Source organism: Phaenicophaeus curvirostris, chromosome 1, assembly GCF_032191515.1.
Source record: "Phaenicophaeus curvirostris isolate KB17595 chromosome 1, BPBGC_Pcur_1.0, whole genome shotgun sequence".
Taxonomy (NCBI): Eukaryota; Metazoa; Chordata; class Aves; order Cuculiformes; family Cuculidae; genus Phaenicophaeus; species Phaenicophaeus curvirostris.
Window position 1 is genome coordinate 157196873 of NC_091392.1, and position 21730 is coordinate 157218602.

At 39.9% G+C, this 21730-nt stretch overlaps 1 protein-coding gene across 10 annotated transcripts in view; it reads left to right on the forward strand.

Moving 5' to 3' along the window:
• MBNL2 (muscleblind like splicing regulator 2) overlaps nucleotides 1-21730 on the forward strand; it is a 112694-nt gene that overhangs the window by 22644 nt on the left and 68320 nt on the right. For 9 of the 10 annotated variants that reach the window (XM_069879016.1, XM_069879024.1, XM_069879070.1 and 6 more), the window contains exon 2: nucleotides 15394-16250. The exons of the other annotated variant lie outside the window; for it this stretch is intronic. In XM_069879016.1, coding sequence (XP_069735117.1) covers nucleotides 16077-16250 — 174 coding nt within the window. In that variant the 5' untranslated portion in view covers nucleotides 15394-16076. The remainder of the gene's footprint in view (nucleotides 1-15393; nucleotides 16251-21730) is intronic. 10 annotated transcript variants of the gene reach the window in all.

The window sequence follows — 21730 nt, forward strand, 5'->3', positions numbered from 1 at the left end:
ATGAAAGGCTTTGAAAGTGGCTGCACTGATGTGTTATATAAAGCCAGTGCAGGGAGTTCCCCCCCCCCCCTTTTTTTTTTAAAGATCTCATTTAATGCTCACGACTTTGTGTGGTCAGGCCACTTTCAAAGGCTTTAGTAGTCACGGTACCAGCTCTTTGAAGTGGAAACACTAGCAAAGGACAAGCCCGTGGCTTAATCCTTGGTGTAAATGGTCCTGAGGGTAAGAAGCCCACAACATCCACCTCAAGGAGTGAAGCTGGAGAGCAATACCTTTAACTAAATTAATCTCCTAGACCTGAGCCTCACCTGTGGAGGTGGAAGTGGTTTGACATTTCTGTAGGATGTGAGGGACCCAGTCCCCCGCTTTATCTCCAATTTCTCGATCTCTTTCTGTCCCCACTTCTCTCCCTAGTATCTTGAGGAGCAGGACACAACCACTGAAGGACGAGGCAGTGAGGCCTGAGAACAAACGTGTTTCTGCAAGGGTTATTTTGCCTTCTCAAGTTGGTAAATCATTCCTCTGGAGCGTAGAGCAGGTGACAGTCACTTGTGTGATCTGCCGGTCCTTGTTGGCATGTGTCTGTCCAAGTAGGTTGTTGACTTTCATAGAATCATAGAATCGCCAGGTTGGAAGAGACCCACCGGATCATCGAGTCCAACCATTCCTATCAAACACTAAAACATGCCCCTTAGCACCTCGTCCACCCGTGCCTTAAACACCTCCTGGGAAGGTGACTCAACCACCTCCCTGGGCAGCCTGTTCCAGTGCCCAGTGACCCTTTCTGTGAAAAATTTTTTCCTAATATCCAGCCTAAACCTCCCCTGGTGGAGCTTGAGGCCATTCTTTCTTGGTGGCCTCAGGAGATAAAGCTGTGCCTTCATGTTCTGGAGGTGCCTGTCTCCCCTTTGGCACAAGGACGATGAAGGTGGTTTTTTGTTGCCAGTGACAAATTTGAGTGCCTGAAGATAGATGGACCAAGTCCGCCATATCTGAAATCTGTTTGTTTGAAATAAGAGATGAGAGTGTTGAGTTTCTTATGGGGAGGGCTTGAGGATCAACTTGTCCCTATGGATTTGTAGTTAGCTTGTAAGGAGCTGCAGAGAAGGCAAAGGGTAAGCTGAGGACAGGAGTACATACCTTGACTGGCGCATGACTCTAGCTGTTAATCACCAGGAGTGAGAGGTTTTCTGATGAGGACTTTCCTTCTCAACCATTGAATTTAGTAGCCACTGGTGACTCTAGTGACTATTTTTGTTTTATGCAAAGATAACTTCATGTCGTGTAGCTTCCCAACCAGTAATTCAACGAGTGTCCCCTGCCTCCAAGTCAAAATTTACTGCTCCTTATCATCAGTCTGTATGAATATCATGTCTTTCTGTTGTCAAAAGCCTTGCCGTTGCCTTCTTGTATGTGTAAGCCTTTCTGTAGCACTGATGATGTTGCTGGTTTCCCTCTCTTTTCTAGCTCTGCAGTGATCCCTTTGAAATAGGGGGATTGATTTAGCACTCAATAGTTAACATGCTCCATGACTATATCTAGTAGCGTAATTCCTTTCTGTTTTCCTTTGATATTGCCAGATTTTCTCCTTGCTTTATACTCCGTCAGCTGCTGAGTTTCTTTTCTGGAATTTTCATTGCATTGTCCATAATGTCCACGAGATCTATCCTCTGTAGTAGTATCCTGTTTGAACCTAGTGTTTTGTGTGTACTGTTTATTACTTTTCTTCCCCCCTCCATCTGTGTTATTTTGCCTATTTTTGTCTTAGACTCTTAGGTCATGTTATCATCCAGTATACACTTTATCATGAGATCTTTTTGTAACTCTTGGCTTCAGACATGACTTGGCAAATTTTTTTTCTGTTAGCTACAAACTGTCTTTTATTGTTTATGGCTATATTGCAAAGTGGAGGATGACAACTGTGTTGGTAGACTTAAATATGAAAATTGCAGCAGATTATTAGAAATAAAAGCATTATATTTTACCATGTGATTTTGGGGTTTGGGGGACTTTTGTAGAATTTGTTAACCCTGAACTTCTGCTCTGATGTCAGTCTATGCCATCTGCCAATGCTTAGCCCTTTTAGCTATCCTTTTAAATTAAATGTATTATCCATAAGACTTGTCATCGCAAGAACTAGGTCCCACAAAAATCATCAGCTTGCAAAGGTGAGATGTTTCATTTGCTTTTATTTCGCTTAATTTTGAGCTTGTAGGCTTTGTATTTTATAGCTCTTCTCTATGTTTGCCAGGATTGTAGTCAATGAAAACTAACAGTTCCTTGTAAACAGGTAAATGATAAGGCTTTATGAAATGCATTTGATGTTTTCAGGCTTCCAGTGAAATGGGTGGGAGGTGCTGCAACAGGACTTTGTAGTGGGACCTTTAACTTGAAGTTTCATGGTCTAGGAATCAATATAGGTGTGTGGTTTTTTGGTTTTTTTCTTCTTAGAAATGAAATTGAAACAGACATAGTAGTAATGGTCTGCTTTGGTAAAGATAACCATCTGTATCTTGGCATTCTTGAACTCCAGACACCAAAACATTAGTAAACTTCACTTAGGGAATAGGTAAAGTGTGATCATGTTCACCTGTGGAGTGCTTCACTGCAGTGCAACATTTACTGCCCTGAAATAGGACTTTGCAAACAGCAAGTATCTATTATCCTGATTTAAAAATACTGAACCTCATTTGTGTGCCTGTATTGACTCTAGTTCTGCTGTTACAAAATTTAGATTGCATTGTGGCTTCTGCATCAGCAGGGATTGTTCTTTAAAGTTTTCCTAATGGGCCTTGCTTGTCTGGTGAATGATGATAATGAAGCCATAAAAAACCTGGAACCCTAAATTGTGGATTTCCATCCAGCTTTACAGAAGCGTAATAATTACATTTTAAAAAAAATAACAAATGCTCTTAACATGTAAATGGAGTGAACTTTTGTTTGTAAGAAATGCTAAAAGCATAAGACTCTAGTATCGTTGCATTTTAAGTTCTATTTTAATTTTATCTTCTGTTTTTCTTTCTCCCAGCCTTTTCAGAGTATAATAGTGGTCTTTTTTTTTGGTAGCGGACAGGGAATTCTGTTCAGTTGCTGTAAAGTGGTACCACGGTTACTACTATTTCAGATGGTGGACAGAGTGATAAATATGGAGAAGGGCCTTTGAAGTAGGTTTTCTAGAGTCTGTTTTGGATATCTCTGTGAAAGCCAAATGTTGGTCATGTTGCAGCCCATAAAGGTACAGAGGATTACTGGAGGGCATAATTTTGGCTGAGAGAAAGCTGGTTAATTTGTTTTCGGGTTGTTTTTCTGTTCTGGTTTGATTTTGGTCTCTCACCTGCTTTGTTCTGGAAACGCTGTATGTAATGGAAAAGTCCTATCAAATGTCAGGGGCCAATGTGTGTACCTGGCTGGAGAGTAGAAGATTTAAGATCTCTTAGTTGTAAGCTAAGCAAATATTGCATTAAAAGGAGGCACATTCAACACAGGTGTTTAAGTAAGTTTTGAAAAGTTGTTTTTTGGAATAAAACGTGGGAAGCATAAGGGCAGCAGCATGGATATCTTTTAATCTCTGAATATTGTTGTTGATGTTATTTATTTGGCCAAATACACAATTTTTTTGTGTTGTTTATTGACTTTGTAACACAATAAATTTGACATTATCTTTCAAGGTGAGATTTATCCAGGGTTAAAGGAAGTTTTGAATTACAATTTAGCAGAAAAGTTGTGCAAGACAATATAAATCCTACAGTGCAAAACAAAATGTGGCTTTAAACACCCATTTGAGACTAAGCCTGGAGTACAACAAATGAATTAAACCTTTGAAAAGGATAAAAGTGTCGAGACTTATTTTGACCAGTCTAATACTTTCCCCTGCAGTGTGAGCAGAAAACTCTCTCTTGCCAAAAGCCAGTTGCTCATACTTAGTGTCACAAGCGTATCGATTGCTTTGGAAGCACTGGTGAACGCCAGGCTGTGCGTAGCAGTACTGCTGTCCCCAGCAGGAGGGACAAATCTCTGTGGTTACAGGTAAGCAGAGATATTAGAAAAAGGTCTGGAAAAGTGATCTGTCAAAACATTTCTGGGAAATGTATTCGATTTTCACTGCAAAAATACAACAATTCATTGTGTCAAAGGACAAAAGAATCCTTTTTCAGCTTTCCTGTTTACAGTGTGTTTCTGACTAGCTGTGACTGTGTGCTTATCCATGATACTTAAGTTATGATCAAATAATTCAACCATATGAGAATAAAGTGTTGAGGCAGAATTGTTTTAGTATTGCTAAAATACTTATACTTCCCCTCCCAATATTTTTACTTTTTAGTCGGGGGAGACATTGAGGTGCTGAAATTTCTTCCAGGAAAGTTTTCAAAAATACCTAGTGAGAGTAGGAAAGACTTATTTTTCCTATTGCTCTCTTTCCATATTAAATAGCTGAGTTAAAATAGAGGAGGGTTGTTATTTAAGTATTGAGGAAATTTTTGGTTTAAGGTAGGGATGTGCCTAGGTCTAGGACGTAGGAGTACTAGACTAACGCTGCCTAATCAGTCAGTATTGCTGCCCAAATCCATTCCTTTTTCATCTTTTAAGCTAACAGAAATGGGAAGGAGGGCTCTGTATGTTAAAGTTGCTTTGGCAAGATACTGGGCAGGTTTGGGGTTTTCTATCCTTCAAGAAATCTGAATGTAGTTTATGTTCCCTCTTACTGTTGCAGACGAACTGAACTGGGCACATGGCAGAAAAATGAATATGAACTCATTTGATGTCCTTACTGTAGGCTGATAAACTTTGTTTCTGTGTATCCTCTCTGTGCCTTGTTTTAAGTACTTTGTCTTCTGTTACTTATTAAAAAAAGTTTATTTTCTAAAGTGAAACTGGGTTAAAAAGTAACTTTCTTTGAGTGGCAAGGGGTGGTGAGCTTTTTGGACCAGGGGAGATGCATTGCAGCAATTAAAACAACCGATCGATATGACCCATTTTTATTGGGTCAGTGCTTCTTAATCAGAGCTCCAGCAGAAGGGAAAGTCAGTAGTGGTACTGCATACCAAACCCAATCCCAGTGATCAGAAAAAGATAAGTGTTTAACAGGCAGTATCTGTGGACAGTTATGTGCACTCCTTCCAGTTGTAACTCCATTATTTGCCTCAGGATTAAATAGAAGCTTTCAAGATTTTCAGGAAAACAAAAATTTACCAGAATTTGTGAGTACTCTGAGAAGAATTCTTCCATGTTTTTCTGTCACCAGCTACAAAACCAATTTTAGCAGAAAAGCATTCTCTTTCTGAACTCATGATACCTATTTGACCACAGAATAGTGGTCTACTAAATGCAAATTTATTTTATTCCAGGGAGAAAAATAATTATTTATTGTCAAACACAAAACAGGTGGCCTCTGAAGTTTTAAATGTTGGTTGATTTGGAGTTTGGAGTTTCGGGTTTCTTTGACAGATAATTGGCATGAGTTTTGAAGAAAGTCTTTTACTGTCATCTCCATGTTGAGCTTGATTAGGTGATTTCATTTACCTTGGAGGACCAAAAATAATCAGGTAAGAAGCAATATCTGTTCAAAACACAACAAAGCATCCTGCCTTCAGAAGAGACCAAAAACCTCTTGAATACTACATTGGGTTTTTTTTTCTCCAGAGCTGTACAAAAAAAAAATCCCATTACTGTTTCTTCTTGACTGGGGAAGGGTCTTTGAAAAATCTCTTTTAATGAAAGAAATCAGCTGTTATATAAAACATTGCTGTCTGAATTTTAGCATAAAAACATTATTTTAAAAAAATATTTCCTTTGAAGGTAGTTTATAACAGTCTGCTCTTCCGTAGATGACTTTATATCTTGCAGCAGTTAAAGTTAGGTTGACATTCTGTCCTTTTAAAGTATTCTGACATAGATACTTAATCTGGCTTTGCAGTATGTCCCTTGAGATGCATAAGTAGTAAAGCACTCACATATGTTCTGCTTCGTGAGGATTTCTTTAGCTTTGGGTGTAAATGAAGTTGGTGTTGTGTTACGTGTGCACTAATAACAGAGAGAAAAAGGGGAATTGAATCTGTGCAATCAAATGGATGCTGATGAAGACTTGCTTGGGCAACCCTGTGAGAAGTAAAGAAACTATCAGGGTTTTTTCTGCCCTTTTGGAAGCGCTTTCCCATTGTGATGAGTTGCTGCTTCCAAAATGCGTTTGAGATGCCTGTGAAGTGCTCTAGTTGTGGCAGAAAACAATTGATCGCCTTGAGAAGGCTCCTTTTCGCACAGTCTTGGGTTTTCCTCCTTCTCCATTGGATGGCCAAGAAAACATAGTTTGTAGGAACACTCCTAGGTGGTGCAGCTTGGGGTGCAGAAGAAGGGGTTGTGGTGTTTCTTCCTTTTCTGATACATTTTAAAAGTGCTTTTCTTCAAGCTCTACTTTGCTGGAAGGAAAAGGTATGTTTTCTCTTATGGTAAACCATTCAAGGATAATAAAAAGCCAGTAACAACACAGATTTACTTCACGGGTTTGTAATCGGTCGTCTTACTCCCTAGCTCCATTTGCTGTTCTCAAATTTTGCAAATCTCAGAAGTCCTGAAGTATTTGTTTCCATATCCACGCTCCTCTCCTGAGAGTCCAGGCTTTTGTCAACAATTGTGAAAACCATTCAGGCTCCCTTTCGGTATCCTACTTTCTGTGCACATGTTGAAAGACACTTCTGACAGAGCAGCATTCAGAAAGGAGAGTGGGTGAATCTATGGAAGAAAAATCCAGTGAGGCCTATTAAATATAAGACATCAGTTACAGGTTGCTGGGAGAAGATGCATGGAAATTATCACGCTTTCTGCCCCAGGTTTGCACGCTTCTGTAGGCATCTGATGTTTGCTGTGATTGGAGACTGGATATTGGGTGAGGTGGACTTCTTGGCTGACCTGCTAAACTTATCCTTGTGTACTTTGGTATCCTGTTCTCAAGGAAAATGCAAATGGAGAGGACAGCACAGAAATGCAGCTATTTTATCTCAGAACAAACAGCAATGCTGCTTGGATTTTGTGCAGAGAATCTGTTCAGCAGAATGGATTTAGTGCTTAAGAGGCGGTCGGAGTTAATAGCATTAGGTACTGCTCTTGCTGCCCTCGCCTCAGGAGCTTTGTTTGGATGTGTGTGCAACTTCCCACAGCTGGATAATATGTTGGAGTATATTATTAACAATGCTGTTGGCAGTCTTAAACGTATTTTCAGCTTGCCAGTTCAACAAATCTTAATTTACGTGGAGTCCTTGGTTTATTCACACCTATCCTTGTCATTCACTGCAGAGGGACACTGTTTTTGTTACATAAACAAATACCTTGGTATGATTTCTGCCTCCTTGGCTTAGTGCAAAACCAGAGTACAGAAAAAAAGAAAGCTGACAACAGCCTGAGCTCATTTAAATTGTGCTCCTGTGTAACAGCATGTTATCAGTCCTTTGGCAGGTGAGAACAGTTGTTTGATCACGTGTTCCTTCCATGCTGGTCTATAAAAATTTCACAGTACGTAAGCATGCTTTTCTATAAATATTTTACAGCACTAAAACAACCATAAATACAAAACATGTCTGCAGCTGAATGTGAGTAGAAGCTCCTAATGCAATGGGGTACCCTTCCCTGGGGAACTGGGTTTGATTAATAACTGTTACGTGGTGCCCTCTGCCAACAGCAAAACATTTGTGTCCACAAGAGGCCAAGTGATAACGTCATTGCTGCCGGGGATGATTAACTCTGCTTGCAGAGGCACAGAAATTGCTTTCATCCTCTTGTCAAGGTGAGAACAGAATTTTGTGTGTGAAATTCGTACATCTAGAGAGTAAAATCAGTTTTCTTTGGACTTAGAAACAAGAGGTGTTTCAGTTACAGACTATGAGAGAAGGTACAGACCAAGAGAAGAGAAAGTTCAGTGGAGTGGGATCAAAATAATTGCTTGGATTTTTTTTTTTTTTAAAAAAAGTTTGCTGGAAGAAGAAAAACTGTTTTTTGCAATTGCATTTTAACTGAAGCACGAGCATTAGTTTTATCAGCATGACTTTGAAACACTTTGATGTTAGAAAATACTCTTGTGGGCCTCAGTCATCTACAGACTAAAAAGTTCAGCAGAAATATTTCATGGTCCATTAGCATAGTACAGTGGATCACTAAAATGGTCCCGAGCTGTGCTTGTTGTTTTGCAGTTGGTGTTACACCTTCCTCCTCACCTGCTTCCCTGGGGACAAAGGACATAACTGTTATGATATCGTAAAGCCAGCGTCAAAGTCAGATAGTAGGTTTTAATAAGAAGCTCATTGCCATACTGTATATACGCTTTTTAGTATGTCCCACGCCGAATCTGGCACTTAGTGATCTTGACAAGGAGAATATGGCTCATTCAGCAAAGCTGATTCTTGGAGGTCATGCTTAGTTTAAATGAAACAGACCAGTGCTTTCTAACTTGTCCTTGGACTTCTCTCATCTTAACTAAAATAGTTACGATTGACTGTGTGTAAAGTGCTCATCTGAATTACAGTTGACAAGCGTTCATCTCTGGTTATATAACAGGCAAAGAGAGATGTTGCAATAGTTACCTCCAAGTCAAGCAAACAAAATAAATAATGTTTCTCTCGTAAACTGGGACTCTTGATTTCAGCAGTGTTCATGTTGAATTATAATTCAGGAACTGGGATTAGAATTTTAGTATTTTTGGCTCCTGGCCACCTGGTTAAAACTAGTGGGCCGCTTTTCTAATAGGGCAGTTCTGAATTTTTTTCCTTGTTTGAGCAATACTGGTTTGCTCGATGCAAAAGAGAAGCTGCTTAACATCTTAAAGTGAAACAAACCCTCAAAATGATTAAAGGAGTTCACAAGGTTCACTTGAAATTTGTGGAAGAAAATTGCATTTGTCTACAGTAATTGAATGGGTTTTTTTAATGTTATGGTGGTAGAAAGGTTTTTTCTATTCTTATTTGCTGTCAAAGAATGGATAATGTTTCATGGAAGTCTATCGCTTTCCTCTTGTTTCTTGAATATAGGGAATATTTTTTTTTTGTGACTTAACAAAAGTTTAGAAAAGAGCCAGAAGCCTGATTCTTGATTTGATGCCGTAATTTTGCTCAACTACACAAAGACATCTCTGTACATTCTTAAGTCTTACCAGATATCTAGTTTTAGGTTACATATCAGAAATATGATTGAGATGTTAGAAATTGGTACAAGAGAAGATTATGAACCTGGTGTAGTACTTACTGATGAATGGTACCTCTGTGCTGTTGCATCGCTTTCTGGTCTTGTTTCCTGATCTGGTGGGCTGATGGAGTGAGAAAAGCCTGTCCACGACACAAATTTCTTGCATATTCTCTCTTAATGACATTTGAATAAATGACTTTCTTAAACCGACGTGCCGACTGTCATATTATTTGTCTGTAAAATTACTTTTTTTTTTTTTCATTCATGTTAGCAACACTTGAAATAAGATCATGTCTGTACTGGTTAGCAGGAGATTCTGCATGGTGAGGCTTAAATTAGCATGTTATGACTGAGTCAGCTGTGCTTTCCAGGGACAGGGAGCATATACCATGGGATAGAGCCTTGTAATTACAGGTAATTGCAACAAGGAGCTATGCCTGCTGCAGGTGAAGTGCAGGGGAGGGAATGGGCTGCTCTGCTTTTTACTCCGTCAGGTGTGGGGTGCAGACATGTGGGCACATCTCAGTTGAGTTGGCCAGCACACGTGATGTAGGGTACTTTATGCTGCTGTGTTGGCTTTATTCTGCACCTGGGGAGGCAGATCATAATGGATCTAGCTTTAGCCTGGGATTAAGCTGCAGCCTTGCTTTCCTCATCAGGGAGTCTGGAGGAGGGTCAGAGAAAACAGTGGTGGGGAGTCAAGCAAATGCAGGTAGCTGGAATTGAAAACAATGGTTGGGTGTGCTTGTAGGGTCGTGGCAGACCTTTGGTGTGCAGCTTCTTTTTGTTTTGGAGGCCTTGAATGTTATATAAAGCACAAACAATGCAGAAAAATGACACTCAAAAGATCGTATCTCTGAGGTTTTGTTGAAAAAGTAAAGCAGAGTCACAGCATCTTTTGAATTAAAGCACCTGGCAGTGTCTCCTACATGTGTGGTTGTGTCCTGAGTGCTTTGAAAGTGGAGTCCACTTTGCAACTCCAAACAAGAAGTATGACCTGGTGGAGTTCAGATACCTTCTCCTGGCCTTAGGGCTGATGGTTCAGTAATCATCAAATATCTGTATTTCCATAGTGAATGCTCAAGGTATTTGATATGGTTATAGAAGGATCTCTACATGTCAGATTAGTACTGGGACTCTTTCCACTATTTGTATTTGGCTATAAATACAGTGAACTGCAAAGCAAGTTTCCTTTGCAAATGTGGTCAGCTTCTGAAGGAGCGGCAGCTTTTTGAAGGAACACAGTGCTTGTCAGTAGTCTGAAGCTGCATGTATAGAGTGGGGCTCACTTGTTAATCTTTGTGCTTGGGATGTCCAGGGATATCTGAGAATGGTTGTATTTTGTCCCACATTGTGTGTCTAAGGTAAAATCACTGACTCAAAACTAGTAAGTCAAGGCTGAAGGAAGTGGCTAAACCAAGGGTATTATAGGTGAGTTTCTCTCCTGGACAAATAGAAACATCATGAGAACTTGAGTTAAGGTGTGATGCGGTTAAGATGTTGTGGGTTTGTGAACTTGTGTTGTGGAGTGTGAAGCCACTGATCCTTATGGTTAACTGTGTGTAAGGTAAGAGTAGAGAGTCTGTTTTCTGCTGTTTACAACTCCCAGCCAGAGCGTAAAATTTCAGCCTGACTACTGCAGGGTCATTGTTTTTTTTCTTTGTTCAAGATTCCCAAAGTGAATTTAGGACTGGGGACATGGTTTTCTGGAAGAAAGCAATGTGAATGTGTTTACATGTAAGTGTATAAAAGTTGCAGTAGCAACTTGGTCAGGGGCTTAAAATAGGCCAGTACCATCTCCCTGGCATTAGAGATGTGACTTTGGTTCTCTTAAAAGTCTTCCTACGTTTCTCTCTGAGGAATTGCAGTATATGCATGTTGGATTTGAAATCTAAGTTCTCAAGATTTACTCTTGGGATTAGAGTATCAAGCAGGTAAATTTTGGTGACTGTAGCTAGTTCCTGAAGGTGACTTTTAACCCACCTGAATTCAGCTGTTTAACTGAATTTGAGCAGCAATCTATTCTGACAGTCAGCAGGTTTCTGCCCTGCTAGTGACCTAAAGGAGGAACACGCTGATGCCACAGCATAGTGAGTCTTTGTATTTTATTTTTTTTAATTCCTTATTTTTAAAACAGATCATTGTAATGATCAAACTTGCAAAGCTATGTATATTTAGCACATCTCTTCTGGCTTACTGGGAAAGAAGAGTTTGTCTACTTTAAACTGTAATCCCTTTTAGGTACAGCTGAGGGCTTTCTAATTTTTCAGTCCTTGAGTTGCTGGTGTATATGTAGAAGAAAAGTGGATCATGTTGATAAGCTTTCACAGTAGGAGCAACAAATTGAGCCCCAGTCTTGACATCTTTTACTGAAGATTTTAATGTGATGAATAATTCGGAATACTTAATTCTCTATGAGTAAAGTGAAAAACCATTTTATCACCTTTTGAGTTAACTTCATGGTTCCACTAAAGCTCTATGTTGGGACCACATAGAGGGCTTTGCTTCATTTCTGGAAGTCATTACCTGTGGAGTTGAGTTGTTGAAGATGTGGTCTTTGCTCATTACTACGCATTATCTAGTGAAGCATAAAAACATCATGTTCAGTAAGCCTCAGCTCCTCCATTAGATAGATACTACAGAAAACATTGCCACATAATCTATCTTATAAGTAAAACAACTGTACCAGAGCAGCCAATGTTTTGTATTTAGCAGGAGCTCCTATTTTTCAGCTGAGAGATCCACCTGATTCGTAATAGGGCAGGGCTTTGTGCTCAGTTTCAACTTCTGAAGATACTGGCTTCCTAGTGTTCCTCAGAATGAGAATCTTTTCTCAGGGGTCTTAGCACATTTGTGTTTTGCCTTGCTTAATAATAAAAATGATTTTTTAAAATGAGTTGTTTTTTGGTTTGTTGTGGTTTTGTTTTGGTTTTTTTTGCTTACTTGTTGAAACTGCAGAAAGATGATCTGGAGCCTAACACAGGTTCTTTGCTACTCTCTCAGGAGAATGTGATATTGGCAAAAGCCTCCTACTCCTCCATGCCTTGTTAGCTTTCCACAAAAGGGAAGTGATGCTTATCTGAAAAGAGAAGTCTGAAGCTAAGCAGTTTTTACAAATACGTGGCTAATAATTTGTTTTACTTAGCTTACAGAAAAATGCATTTCTACAGGTGTATTCTGGATCAATTCCACTGATCCAAATGTGTGGAGACTGAAAATAAACAGCAATAGCTGTAAACAAACAAAAGTAGTTTTTATACTTATGTTGAGCTGCAATAAGAATATTTTGCATCTCAGTTGTCAATGTGTAAAGTTTCAGTAGTTTGTTAGCTACAGTGGAGAGTCTAGGCTCAAGTTGGAATCATTGATAAAAAAACAACTAAACAAAATCCCCAAGCAAAGCAAAAACCAAACCTTTTACCTGTATAAGGGAACCTATTGATGCTGAGGGCTCTAGGCTGGCAAGATCTCATTGCTTTTGACAGGACAGCTGACTTTGCCTGATATGTTGAGACACAAATAGAAGTGAGAAGTGGTGGAAAGGAGAGTTCACACTTGCTGCAGGCTTTGGTGTTCTTCGTATATGGGTGGGTTTTGGAATACACAAGGTCAGAGTGGGCTGTGGTGGTTGTAATGGCCTGTAGCCTTGGAGACATTTTATTGAATCTGGTTTACTACTGTTGTTTTATATTCTCCAACTGGCCATTTCACTTTCTTTGCTTTCTGTTTTTTTTCCTTCTCTTAAGCATATTCCTCATATCTTGAATTCTGCTTTCTTTGGTTTCTCCCATAGTTTTTTTTCCTCAGTTTCTTTCCTCTTCCTTCTCCTCATGTTGCTTCCCATTCACATACAGATTCTCCTAGCGACATCTCTACCTTTACTCTCCTGGTGAAGGTGATGGGCAGAGGATGTATGGCAGCCACCTAGGATGCGGCTGTGAGTACTCGGGCTGTGTCGGAGATGAAGCGCTCAAAATCCTTCTGTCCCCACCATGTCTGTGCCTGCCTTCTCCTTCAGAAAGGTCTCTGCTCTGTGTCTCCTAAGCCTGTGTCAGTAGAAACTGCTGAGCACTCGATGCCTCTGGAGAAATCAGATAGTGTTGCCATTTTTTACAAGATGCAGATTTGTGAGATGAACTTTTCATGCTTCCCTTCCTTCAGAAAATCTTCATGTAGTAAGAAGATAAGAAATAGGATGATGGTATATTTCATTCCTCTTGTACCCTCTGCACCTTAAATGCTTTTCAGTATTAATTCTTGCTGCTGTCTAATGAATCTCATATGTGATCCTGTTGCGCGCATTTTTTAAAGCCATGCCTACAACCTTTTACTTCACATGTGCTATTTGCTTTGCCACCTACTACTTGACAAACAACTTTGTCATTTTTAGTAGCGTGCAACTCAGCAGAGTATTACTACTTGTGACTTTCAGCAGCGTGTGGTTAGAACATTTACCCTTTTCCCAAAATTTCCGTCTGTCTCATACATCTATGACTGAAAACCGTTACTGACATTTCTGAATTGGAATGGATGGCTCTAGGGAGAATATTTCCTCTTTTACATTTTGCCAGCTAAGTCATCAGCCCAGCAAGTATCAGCTCAACAAGCTCTTACAGAGAATGTCTCCTTGTCTTTCCACCTCTATCTCCTTTTCATCAGTTATGAGTATTTTCTCACCTCTTTGTCAGTTCAACCTCGCTCTTCATGGATGCTGTGGAACAAGATTGATGGAATATTTAATTTGAAGAGTATTTAATTTATATACCGTACCATACTATGATTGTGTAGAATTATTTAAAAATGTACTAATTCTCTTGCAACTTGTTAGTCTTGATGACTAGGTAAAGCTAGTTAAGTATCATCCACACATATCTTATTGCATGTTGGACTTGAAACTGAATTTTTGAGCAATTAGCATTACGTTACCTTTATTCATGCTAGCAGTAGCAAGTTTTGGTGTAGACATCAGTCACGTAGTAAAACCCTTTATGTGGTAGCATTGTTAAGTAACAGAAAAGCCTTTTGATGTGAAGACCTGTAAGGCAGAATTGAGATCTGAAATGGTGTGAGTAATTCTTACTTGCATTACTAACAGTACTGACTTCAATGAAATCAGATGAATCGGAGCACAGAATTGTAATTGTTCTGGCATGGGAAAGCTGACAGTGTTTTTTGGAGCTAGTTTTATTGATGTATTCACTTTAAAACCTCACTTATTCCAGTCCTTACTCCTCTTCTTTACTCTTGCACAAAAATAATCCATCAACTGTTTCTGGCTGCTATCTGCAAACTAAAAGTTGTGTTCCTTTGAAACTGAATAGAAGGAAACATTGTGTCTGTGGCTTCATTATCTATGTATAAGATACAGTAATACATTAAAAATATCTATAATATCTCATGCTTTGATTTTTCACATCTGTTTATCTACAAAATATCCTGGGTATTTTTTAGTTCTCAGATAGCTTAAGTTCTGTATTTAAGTCTTAGATTTTGATGCTGAGTCATGTATTTATAAAGGAACATGAAAGCTAATTTAATCAAAGGAAAATTTAGATCAAGACTACTTCATATTAGAAAGAAGTCATTAGAGGATGATGACTTAGCAGTGAGCCCTTCCATAAAGCCTTTAGCTTAACAGGGGAACTAAATCTGTTTTCTGGATATGGAAGGATATATTGCCCTGTAATTTTGGAATGACAAATTTTGGTGGGTTTTGTTGGTTTTTTTTCCTTGAGAAACAGAGGGAGAGACTAAAAATCTAAACAGAAAACTACCATCATCATTTCTAAGGAAGAAAAAAATAACAAGTAACAGGTTATAATATACTTACACAATCTTAAGGGCCAAATGATAAAATAATGGAAATGGATTCTTAAATATGGTTTTGGACAGTAAACACATTGGATTGAATCGTTTCACAACCAAATTTGTTTCACAAACCAATTGTTTCACAGCCTAATTATTGTGTCTGCCACATTCATCTATTTAAATTATTCCCAACTTTTGGATTGCTGCCTAGAAGAATACCGCAATATGTGTTTCAACTGGTTATTTCCTTGTCATGCATAACTTCACGAAGGAGGCTCCTTTTGTTTGGGAAAAAAAAGAAAAAGGAATACAGTGAGCTTTGGCAGTATGTTTACAGTATCTGATAAAAAGGGATGATAGGTTTTGTAATGTGGAATTGAGTAAGTTGCATGTGAACTGATACTGTATTTGTTTTGTCAGGTCAGTGACTTAAAAAGTGCCTTTGCCAAGTCACTTTTATGAGCGAGGACTTCTACGCCTGTGTTCTCAAAATCCTGTCTTCGCCAGCCAGACATTGCCTTCATCTTACTCCTGGCAGAAGATACCTCAGCTGTCTCCGTTTGCCAATTAGTTGATGGGAAACTGAAAGCAGAAAAAGAGGAAGAATAATTATTGTTATTCCTGGGACATGAACAAATGACTGCATTGCTTTTCGTGTGTAATCAATACCAGCAAGCAACGGTCAGAGAATCACTATTCTGTCAAGGAGTGCCATTGCATTGAAGGACCTTGGCTTAAAACTGGTACATCTGTGATACAATCAAAAAGCCCACGTGCTTTGCAGACAGAAATGCAACTGAGCATGTTTTATCCCAGCCAAAAGTCTACAAGTGGGACTTAATGATTGATGAGTGACTGCTTGCTGACAAACTTCCTCTGTTTATTCTGCTTTGTGTGCGCTGGACGTCGTTAATCATCCCCCCGCATTTTTTTTTTTTAACTTTCTTTTCAATTGGAATTGAAATTATTATTTCTGGGCTTTTTTGGGGGTTTTTTTGTGTCCTTTTTTTTTTTTTTTTGCTCTCCCTTTTGTCATTAGTTTTGGAAATTTCTTCAGCAATTCACTTGACAGCAATTTGCCAGTTTGAAATCAGCTTTTCATCATGGCTTTGAATGTTGCTCCTGTAAGAGATACAAAATGGCTAACATTAGAAGTGTGCAGGCAATTTCAGAGGGGAACTTGTTCACGCTCTGATGAAGAATGCAAATTTGCACACCCCCCTAAAAGTTGCCAGGTTGAAAATGGAAGAGTTATTGCCTGCTTTGATTCCTTAAAGGTAAGAAAAAAAAACCCCAAACAACTACCACGTGTATTGAAAATGCTACTGCATTGTACTGAAAGTAAAACGTGAAATGATGAGTTACAACTAAACCAAGTTAATCAGAAAGGGATTTGTTCTTGGTAAGATGTGTATTAATACAAATGTTACTTGTCATATCTTTTTATTTGTTGAAGCTTTGAAAAGATTTCTTTCTAAGGATTTTCTTTTCCAATGTAAATATGTTTACAAAAATTGCATATGACTGTGGAATCCAGGATTGTTTGCAGCTGGTGGGACAATTGTATTCTCCTCAGTATGTTTTGTAAATTATTGTTGTTTCATGGCAAATGAAAGTACACGGTGGCACAGTCCTAGGCCATTGCCAGAGTCCTGATGAAATAAATCATGCAGAAAGAGTGGAGGTTTTTTCATTTAAATCATCAAAAGTAAGGAAAGTGTGTCCATTAGTTCAATTTTTGACACAGCAAATTACTTACCCTTGGTATTGGGGACTCTCAGGTAAATTAATACCAGTGGTAAGTGCATGTATGGATAGTGCAAGTTGCAGCGTAAGTTAGCAACAGAGTGAAGAGACTCTCTCCTTTGGAGGGTATTTAGCAGTTATGTTTTGAGGCTATCAACAACTTCTGACTTCCTAATGACATCAGTCATGCTTTAGAAAGCTATTTTAAAAGTTCTGTGAAAATACTTCGTGTACTGCATAAAAGAAGATTAATGACCCCATGGGATCTTGGGAGGAGTACACAGTGTTTTATATGATGATACATTTGTGTTCTCATGTCAACAGAAGGGAAAAAGCTTATTTGATATAAATAATTAAAGGACAAAATTGAGTATTTCAGATTTTACTTTGGAAGTTGTAGTTGTGGTTTTGTCTTTTGGTCACGAGAGAATGTCTTGCTTTGCTTTTTAAATTTAGCTCTGTAGATCAAAATTTGGGTTGCTCACCAAGTGCTCTGTTACTGTGTGAATCTGTGAATGAGAAGGAAAATCGGTGTTGTTTGGATTATAACTTCTTCGGTGCAATGCAAGAGGTTGTGCTATGTATCTTTCTTTTGGGTTTTCTCTGTTCTACTCTTCTTTTGAAAATTTAGAAGAAAGCAGCTAAGAAGAAGTGTTTGTGAGGGGGTTATGTTCTGTATATTCTGCAAGCCAGATCAGCACCTTTGGTGTCATGGCAGTATGTGACCAAGTGCTATTAATGACCTTAATCCATGTATTACTGCATAATAAACTGTAACAGCTTTGTGGTAGGTGTTCTTGTAGATCGGTTGCCTGCCAGTGGGGTAATTTTTTCTTTAAATGGGTAATAACCAGCTTTTATGGAAAATAAGCAAGTCAGTGGCAGTTCAAATGCAATTTTTAACTATTGTAAAGACTTAGGGCTGTGACTGGGAGGCTGGAGGCAAGCAACAGGGCTCGGTCACCCTTGTGCTGGCTGGGCAAGGGGTTTGCAGTGCAAGACGTGCTGCTGATGCTGATGCTACATCATCCTGGCCAAAGCAGTGATGCATCTGTCCTTGCTGCATGAGAGCATTGCTCTCCCTGACAGTGTAGTGCACTCGCAATAGAGATGCCAACTATCCAAGCTGGAGGCTTTTGTGCAGGGATGGTTTTGTCAGAGAATCAAAACTGGTGTCACAGCCTAAGCTAATAAAACCGTGAAGAAAAATCCTGAGGGATCACTGCGCATAACTTACTGACTACCAGCATCATTGCTCAGTGAAGAGAAACCTAAAATAATGTAAAAAATATAGTCAAAACAAGCAGGCATGTTTTGTCGTAGTGTCAGAAGGCATCTGCTCTGAGTCCTGCTCAGCTCTGGTGGCTGAAGCGGTGCTGCTCCTTTTGATTGCCCATCATTACCCCCTTCCCCACTGGCAGAAGGGAATGTTTACCTGGAATCCCATCTTTCATTTTATAGTTGAGTCTATTGGGTTAAGTTTCTGGTAAAGATGGGATTATACCAAGAAGTCAGACAGTGGCCTGAAGCAGCAGAGGCAGAGGTGCAGGGTTTTTTCCCCACCAATCTTGCTGCAGACAGAGGGAGAGCCCGTGACAGAATGACAGTGTCTTCAATTGCAGCTCCTTGCTGCTGAGCATGAGTTGAAGCCGTGTGTTTTGGTGAGCTGCCTGACCCTGAAGTGCATGAAAAGCTCTGTTAGGGATCATTGCAAGTGCATGGCTCTTGGCTGTATTAACTGGTATCCTCAGGGTCATTATCTCCGTTATTCAGAAGAGTGTCACCGTATGTACAGCAAGAATGTGCCTGCTTAGCTCAATTTGCTTATACTGCCAGGGCTGAGGGACTTATGTCATTAGTCACATAAATCTATTTGATGTGTAGCTCTTGGCAATGCTGGTGTTAATCATACAATTTCAGAATAAGGCTTTGGCACTCAACAAACAGGATAGCTTTTCATGTAAATAAACAGAACAGTCTAGAATTACAGATAAAATCAGAATTTAATTAAAAAAACCAAGAGCTGTTTTCCTTGCTGAACACTGAACTACATTTTAATGCAGGCAATTATTTAGGGTTTATTTACATAATATCTAGAGCTTTGGAGACTTAGCATTTTAACTGTCTTGATTTGGTGTACCTGCTGTAAAAGTAAATTATAGCATCAAGTCTCTTTGAATAAACATCTTCCTACCCAGGGAAGACCAAGAATTTTTTTAGTCTCAGATTGAGGTAAACTCAGATTTAGGTGGTGCCTGGTAGCTACACCTGCTCCCTGAGAAATCAGTCAAACACAAGATACAGCACTCTGAAGCAGGCTCTCCTTTATGTGCTGATTGAGCAAAAGAGCCCCTTTTTCAGAGAGGGACACATGCTGTCTTGCATGCCTCCTTCTTTCCAGATTTCCAGCGTACATGAGGGAGCATGGTTTCATTATCTGCCAGCTGGATCAGACTGCCAGAACACTGCCATGGAGCTATGGGACAAAGCCCAGCGAAGGGCCACAAGGATCTGGAGACCACAAGGTCTGGAGCATCCTTCCTGTGAGGAGAGGCTGAGAGAGCTGGGACTGTTCAGCCTGGAAAAGAGAAGACTCGGGGGGATCTCATCAGTGTTTATAAACACTGAAGGGAGGGTGCAAAGAGGACACAGACAAGGTTTTTGCTGCGGTGCCCAGTGACAGGACCAGAGGCGCAGTGGGTACAACCTGAAGCATGAAATGTGACACCTGTTCACTGTGAGGGTGACCGAGCACCAGCACAGGTTGCTCAGGGAGATTATGGATGCTCCATCCTTGGAGATACCAAAAGCCATCTGGACATGGTCCTTGGACAGCTGGCTCTACGTGGCCTTGTTTGAGCAGGAGATTGGATCAGATGACGTCCAGAGGTCTCTTCCACATTCAGCTATTCTGCGAGTCTGTAACCAGGAGCATCTTCACGCTGACTTGCTCGCAGCCTCAGGGTTGTTCTAAGCTAGCAAAAGCTGGCATTGGGGCTGAAGGAAATAATGCAAGCCAGGAACACATGCCTTCAGGCTGTGCCACATCCTCCTTTGTGTTCCCACCGGTGTCTTTGTGATTGTGTGGTGCACCAGCTTGGGAAATTGATTGTGGTTAAACCTAAGTAGTTGTTTAAGCTGCTGCTGACAGAAGGGAGAGGGGTTATGTGGGACCAGCAGAGCTCTGGGTTACTTCTGCTGGTGACAGCGCTGTGGCCTTAGGCCAGGTTTCTGGAGTAATATGATTGCATCAGAATCCAAACTTTCCTGCATGAAAGGGATATATTTGTAGGTCTTTTGGTTGCCAGTAAGAGATCAACAGACTTTAACATACACTGTTTGCTTTTAACTTGGAAGGGATTTTTGGCTCTGAATACCTGTTCTTGCAGCAATTGACTTTAAGCCCAGCAAAAGTTGCAGCAACAACCCATTGGACTGTTTACAGTTTTGAGGATCTAAAATGTTCACTGTTCAAGACTGTCTGGGCTCAAAATATCCTTCATATGTGAGATGCTCCAGGCTAGACAGAAATAGCTAAAAACTAATGAGCCCAGTTCAGATTCAGGCCAGAAACTTGCTGATTTCAATCCAGGTTCTGCTGCATGGGCTTCTGAGATGTGGCTTAGCATTTGTTTCTCTCTTTGATGAAGGACAGAGCCTGTCCTGTCGTGTACATGGCACTTTTGAGGTGTTAGGAAAGGTTGCGGATGGGTCATTCCTGTGCACCTGATAGATGATGGATGCTGCAGTTGGCTGGGCTCGTGCCTGTTAGCTGGTCATAGCATCATCTCCAGCAGTGGGTCTCTCTCCAGCAGAAGCCCCTGATAACTCAGTCAGCTGGTGTGGCTATGCAGGCACACCTGAAATGGTACCAGGCAAGTGACCTCAATGAGCTTAATGTGAGGATGAAAGTGTCTCTGAGCTAATCTGGTTGACTGTGCTTGGTATGGGTGATGGGATACTTCCATAGCCAGGTGCATTGCCCTGCCAGTGGATGGGAAAGCGAGAGGATGCTGAGGAAGCACTGCCAGAGCCAAAACCTAGTCTGCTGACCTCCCAAACCCTCCCAAAGCCTTTTTGGGGGCCCTTACAGGCTCCCCCTTGGGTGCTGCGGTGTTTTTGCAGTGGGGAGGGTCTGTGAAGAGGCCTGTCTAAACACGTCTGTATTTTGGGAGCTGCTCTGTTTATATTTTGATACTTCTTGCTGGATTCAAGTAGCTTAATTTAAAAACGAGGAATCTGGATATATAACACTTAATATGGCATTTAGATCCTTCCAAACTGGACACTGTGCAAGCCTGCTTTCAAGGTTTTCTTGTCCTGCTAGCAGTAAAGAACAAAATCCTTTCAAATGAATGTTAATATGTAATGTCTAGGAATAATAACACACAATACTTTGCTATATTTGAGCTGGATTAAAAACAAATAAACAAACAAATAACTCAAACCAAAAATAAAGCATTAAAATGAATGGTGATGTCTGTGATGGCAAGAGGGGAAAAGCATGGCAGATAAGAAAATATGATCATGAGCGTTATAGTGGAAGTTTGCAGGCAAGTCTGTTTTTTTATTTCTGCTCTTATTTCTCTTGACTCAGATTTATACCCTTTCTGCAGATCAGCTACTGGAAGGTTATGTAGTCTAAGCTAACGCAGATAACAAAGGCAGCTATCTTAAAGATACTGTCATTGCAAGTTTTATGGTGGTAACAAGAAAACGAAAGCTTCTTTAGGGCTACAGATGGCTTTTTCTGTATTTTTTATCTGTTTACTAGTGTCTAAACACTTCGAACTGTTCTATTTATTGAGCCAGCCGACTAGTGTGAACTGTTCATTTGCATTCTCATAAAAGCCTCTTAAGAATATGCCTATCTGGTCTCATTTGGCACCACAGAATAAAAGGTAATTGAAAGTTGTACACAGAGACCCATTTACCAAGTTAAAACGGTTCCGGGAAAACAAAAAAAGGAATTTAGGAATAACCACTTTGTTGAAATACCTGGAACTGAAAA